Genomic DNA, 6,218 nt, shown 5'->3' with positions numbered 1-6,218 from the left:
CACTGGGTCTGCGTCCACTCCACACACGCTGAGTGCTCTAATAGTGTGGACGAGACCTTCTCTACAGCCGCGCATGAAAAAGGGCTTGTGGAGGCCCTGATTGTATAAGTGCAGGAAACTTTAAAGTTGGAGGACTCAGCTACTGCTGAGTCAGCGACGCCGGTGCAATTTGGCACCCGCAAATCCTCCAAGGTGACCAAGGTGTTTCCCTTTCCTGCCTATTTTGACGAGATTGTAATTAGTCAGTGGGGTTCCCCCGAAACGCATGGTTTGCGTTCCTAAGCGTTTTGCTAGACGATACCTCTTTGAGGAGTCTCTTTTGAAGAAACGAATGGTTTCACCGTCGGTGGACTCTCAGGTTTTCAGGCTAAATAAGGCCATACTTTTGCTGGTGGAAGATTCCCCGTTTTTTAAGGACCCCATGGACAAAAGAGCTGAGGCTTTGGCTTGGTACCTTTTCACCGTGGCCAGTTCAATTTTAAGACCGGTGTTTGTGATCACCTTGGTATCCCAGACCTTAACGGAATGGGCTAAGATTTTGCTCCAGGATCTGGAGGGGAGTCAACACCCTTCTGAGCTGGAGGATCTGGCAGATCAGTTGATCCAAGGGTTACAGTATATTTGTGATGCATCCCTGGATGCGGCCCCCTTGGGCCGGCAGGGTTTCTGTAATGGTGGTGATCCTTCACCGCATAATCTAATTGAAGTACTGGTCTGCTGTCTAGGCTTCTGAAAAGGTACTGGCTGACCTTCCGTTTGTAGGTGACCGTCTGTTCGGTGCCTCTATGGAAGAGATAATTAGGGGCCTTACTGGAGGCAAGAGTACGTTGCTTCCACAGACTGCTAAGGCCAGGAAACCTCGCCATTAGCGGGGTCCTTTCTTTTCGGCTCACAAGCGGCCCTTTCGTCCGGCTGGTTCGCAGGGAAAGGGCTCGAGATCCACCCATAACTTGGTGGGAGGTTCTAAGACAAGGCAAGGTTCGTCCGATCTTGGATCTCAAGGCTCTGAACCACTTTGTGTGGGTTCAGAAATTTTGGATGTAGTCCATCCGCACAGTAGTAGCTTTCCTGCATCAAGGAGATCTGCTGGCCTCTATTGATCTCAAAGACGCTTACCTTCATATTCCAATATATGTCGAGCGTTTTCTTCATTTCTTCCCTTTGCTGTGGGCGAGGAGCACTTTCAATTTGTGGCGTTACCTTTTGCTCTCACTTTAGCTCCTCGAGTGTTTACAAAGGTTTTTGCCCCAGTTCTGGCCTTGCTACGGCAGAAGGGGATTGTGGTACTAGGTTACCTGGACTATCTGCTTTTGTGTGCAGTGTCTTCCTCAGCTCTGGAAGCCGACTTGGACGTTACGCTGCGAACTCTGCAGGAGTTCCGGTGGACACTGAATTATCAGAAATCGACACTGTCTCCTTTCCACAAAGCTGGACTACCTGGGTCTGACGCTGGATTCAGCATCAGCCCGGGTCTGACGCTGGATTCAGCATCAGCCCTGGTCTTTCTTCCTCGGATGAAACATTTCAAGCAACAGGATGCTGTTCGGCTCCTGTGTTCCAACCATCGATCGTCACTCAGGACTTGCATGCAAGTACTGGGTCAGATGGTCTCCACCTTCGAGGCGGTTCAGTTTGCAAAGATCTGGTGTGGAACTGCACAAAGGGAGATTCTTATCTAATGGAACAAGGGTTTGCTGTCATTGGACAATCTGATTCTATTGAATTGGGGTTCGAGGGAGTCTCTCCTATGGTGACTCTGCTCCCCGGTTTTACGTCTGGGAAAATCTTTTCTTCCCCTGTATTTGACTGTAGTCACCACGGATGCCAGGCTGTCCGGATGGGGAGGTGTCTTGGGAGTGTGTTCGGCCCAAGGTGTTTGGACTCAGGAAGAGTCCAGGTTGCCGATCAGCATCCTTGAAATTCGGGCGATCAGATTTTGTCTATCTCAATAGATGGATCGTGTGCAGGGATGCCCTGTGAGGATACAATCAGACAATACTAAAGCTGCGGCATATGTCAATCATCAAGGGGGCACAAAGAGTGCTCTTGCGGCCCGGGAAGTGGCTGGCATCTTGAGGAGGGCAGAAGGTTATGTTCTGGCCCTCTCTGCTGTGCACATTCGGGGGGTAGCGAATTGGCAAGTGGACTATCTCAGTCGCTAGGCGTTGGATTCGTGAGAATGGTCTCTTCACCCGTAGGTTTTTCTATCAACTGTGTCTTCAGTGGGGGACCCCTGATGTGCGCCTGCTGGCTTCCCGTATCAACAGGAAGGTGCAGAGGATTTTGTCAAGGTCTCGGGATCCTCTGGCCGATGCCCTGGTGGGCCCTTAGGGTCAGTATCGTCTGATTAACGTCTTACCTCAAATTCAACTTCTGTCGAGACTACTACGCAGAATCCAGGTGGAAGGAATTCCAGTCAATCTGGTGGCACCAGACTGGCCTTATTGGTTTTGGTTCGCAGGTCTGGTAAGGCTGGTAGCAGACGTCCCCTGGAAACTTCCTCTCAGGGAAGATCTTCTGTCTAAGGGACCAATCTTCCATCCTGCTTTGTGGTCGCTGGGTGTAACGGCGTGGCATTTGAAAGTCAGGTGCTGAAACACAAAGGGCTGTCAGAGTTGGTGATTCCTACACTGTTGATGGCTAGGAAATCTATTTCCAGGAAGGTTTATCATTGAGTTTGGTAGGCGTACATTACTTGGTGTGAGTCTTGGGGGGGTTTCTCCGTTCCCCCGTTCCTTTTCTTTATCTCGCCTGTTGGAGCTTCTACAAATGGATGTAGATCAACGTTTGGCTTTGGGCACCATCAAGGGCCAGATTTCTGCCTTGGCTGTTTTTTTTCCAAAGGCCGTTGGCGGCGAAGTCCTTAGTTCACACTTTTGTGCAGGGAGTTTGACATCTGGCTCCTCCGGCGTGATCCCTGGTACCTCGGTGGGATCTCACTTTGGTTCTGTCGCTGTTTCAAATGCTTCCCTTTGAAAATATTCGGGAAATTCTTCTGCTCTCTGTCGCAGAAGGTGGCTTTCTTAGTAGCTATTACTTCCGCACGTCACGTGTCAGAGTGGGGTGCGTTGTCCTGTCGTTCACCTTACTTGGTTCATAGGGACAAAGTGGTGTTGCGGCCCTGTCAGGTGTTCCTTCCTAAGGTTGTCTCGGGGTTTCATTTGAATGAAGATATTGTGTTATCGTCACTATGTCCTAAGCCAAAACATCCTAAGGAAATTTCCTTGCATTCCTTAGATGTGGTAAGGGCGATTCAGGTGTACCTGGCAGTGACTGAACCGATTTAGGAAATCCGATTCATGTTCTTATGGATGGACCTCGTAAGGTGCAGGCCATATCTGCTGCGACCATTTCCAAGTGGATCAGGCAGACGGTGGTGGTGGTGCAAGCCTACTCCTTTAAGGGTCAGGTTCCTCCTTTACCTGTTAAAGCGCATTCTACGAGGGGGCTTACTGCCTCCTGGGCCTTCCATCATCAGGCATCAGTGGTTCAGGTATGCAGGACGGCTACGTGGTCTGCACACTCATTCACAACATTTTATAAGGTGGATGTACTTGCATCTTCGGATGCGGCGTTTGGCCGCAAAGTTTTGCAGGCTGCGGTTGTGGAGGCTTCCGCTTCTTGAGGGTGAAAATTTTTCCTGGTGGTGAGCTCCAGTTCTTCCTAGTTGAGCTCCTGTTACCTCGTTGGCTATGTTTAGCCTTGTTGGGAATTCTGTGTTTGCTGTGTTTTTTCGCACCCCTCATGTTGACACTGCTTTGGGATATCCCAATGGTCTAAAAACTTGAGCTGTGTCTGTCCTTGAACCAAAGAGAAAACTGGATTTTTGTCTTATCGTAAAATCCTGTTCTCTGAGGTTCACTGACAGACACAGCACCCGCCACTCTGTTGGTTTTCAGTTATTTGTTCTTCTGACACTGCTTTTTACAAACTGGAGTCCTACAGCAGGAAGTGTTGGTATACCCTCTGGGACTGCCCCAGGGGCATAACCAGAAAGGTTTCCACCTAGTGCTTCTCCTGAAGAGTGACCGCATAATATCCAATCCAATGGTCTGAAGGCTTGAAGCTGTGTCTGTCAGTGAACCTCAGAGAAAAGGATTTTACGTTAAGACAAAAATCCAGTTTTTTACCCACTGTATGTCAACTGATACATCGTATCTGTATATTGGAGTTCATCTTTAAAAGAGAAGTTGGGCTTTTTTTTTCTCAAAAATCATACTTGCTTAGGTTGATGCTACATCTGTCCTTCACTGGCTCTAAGATTGAGGACCGAGCGATCAAACACCACTGAATGCACAGTTATCAGAACTCCATGAGCAGAGAGCTGGTGAGCTAGCGGCTGGCTGACGAATCTGAGCCGGGTGACAATCCAGGCATGTGGGTGGATCCCGACTTTATTGCCGTGATCTTTCCCTAGTCTGTACAGGCTCTGTGACATCTGCTCAAAACAGGTCACAGGAGTGCAGAAAACTAAACTCCTGTGATCCACACAAGTACAGCCAAATGAGCATTGGTTGTACTTATCCTTTAAGGAGTGCTTTTCACCCCAGTCATAATAGTAAACTTTAAAGTACCTTAACACATGGTTTACGCTTGCAGGTGCTTGTCAGAAATACACCCACAAAAACAGCCTTCTGGCTATGGAGTAGCTCAGCTTAGGTGGTACAGGCTCTATGCTTATTCAAGCTCCATTTCTGGCTCTGTCTCTGTTTTCATCAGATATTTATCTGGCTGGAAAAAGTAACTTTTTAAAGGCTAGATAGGCGTAGACACATGGTATTGCACTTCTTGCATATCCGTACACACACTGCTCTTTAGGCAAACTTATCTCCACAGAAGGGAGCCCTCAATTTTGGGAAAATTCACCTATCTTGCATCCCCACAGGGCTCCAAGTGACATTGTTTTGTTTTGTTTTGGGTTTTTTTTCATTCTTTTTTTATTTAAGATTTTTCTAAATAATATAAAATTTACAAAGTTCAAACAAGTGATTACAAGGCAGCAGTGGTAGAGCATAAAGATGAACAATACCATATCAGTGGCAAAGAACATAGTGGGGAAAAAAAGGCAAGTTGTCAGTATTACAAATTTACAATGTGTCTCTGATAGCTATAAGCGAGTCACATCACATGTATACAGTGCCTTGCAAAAGGATTCACCCCCCTTGACTTTATACCTATTTTGTTACATTACAGCCTTAAGTTCAATGTTTTGTTAACCTGAATTTTATGTTATGAATGAGAACACAATAGTCTTAAGTTGGTGGAGTGAAATGAGAAAAATCTATAATATAAAACAATTTTTTAGACATAGAAAACACATGCATGTGACTAAAAGTAACTGAAATATATTTTGTCATCGTAATTTTGATGTAAGCCCATCATTTAGTTGTTTGGATAGTGCTACACTACTTTTTTTATTACGGTATCTAATGCATCATGGCAATCAAAGGGTCAAATCAAACTTAGGTTTTTATTGCATTTTTTTGATCCATTAGAAGGTTTTACCCCTCATCTTTAGATGTTCTCAGAGAGAAAACACAAGCTGAAATAAAAATGTGAAGTAAACGGATTGTGTGCAATTAATAGGTTGCTTTACACATGGCAATTCTTTTTAAATAACCGCTCAATTGCAGATCAATGGACAAAAAAAGCACCTGCATTTTTATCTATGAACATACATTAGGGTGACACTAAAAATGTATGGCAAACCCTGCATGTTTTATTTCTTCATGTAAGATTACATTAAATTGCCTTTACACTGGTGTGGATGTTGCTTTAAAATCTAGCATAAAGTTAGTAATTTGTTGGTGTATTTACATATAATCCTATATACATCCTTAACATTCCATGTCTTAGAAAGAAGATTAGATCGCATCTTAAGTGATGGACAGCAACGAAATGGTCAGCTACAAGAATACCTTTCTCAGCAGCTTTCACATTCACTTTCTGGCTCACTAAACAATCGTCTTGATAAAACTATACGGGAAGAAATGAAAAAGACTGTTCCTTTATGTGAGTTTTTATTTTTTGTTTTGCTCGTGTATTATAATAATTACTCATTTTGTTTAGTGGTTCTTAGGTTGACAAGAATATAGAAGACAACCTGGAAAAATCCACCTTCCACCATCCCACCTATAAGACCGACAACTAAGCGACCAAAGACTGCTGATTGCTCAACTCTCGGTCTTCAGTGATTGTCAGTCACAAGCTCCCTGCCG

General features: G+C 45.4%; 1 protein-coding gene across 2 annotated transcripts in view; it reads left to right on the top strand.

Moving 5' to 3' along the window:
• Nucleotides 1-6,218, top strand: part of EDC4 (enhancer of mRNA decapping 4) — a 629,569-nt gene that overhangs the window by 431,781 nt on the left and 191,570 nt on the right. For both annotated transcript variants that reach the window (XM_082271180.1, XM_082271179.1), the window contains exon 22: nt 5,857-6,012. In XM_082271180.1, the coding sequence (XP_082127306.1) occupies nt 5,857-6,012 (156 nt within the window). The remainder of the gene's footprint in view (nt 1-5,856; nt 6,013-6,218) is intronic.

Source organism: Pelophylax lessonae (genome assembly GCF_965119305.1).
Source record: "Pelophylax lessonae genome assembly, chromosome: 10".
Taxonomy (NCBI): domain Eukaryota; kingdom Metazoa; phylum Chordata; class Amphibia; order Anura; family Ranidae; genus Pelophylax; species Pelophylax lessonae.
Note: the sequence above shows the minus strand (reverse complement) of the source record. Positions and strands in the feature narration are given on the sequence as shown.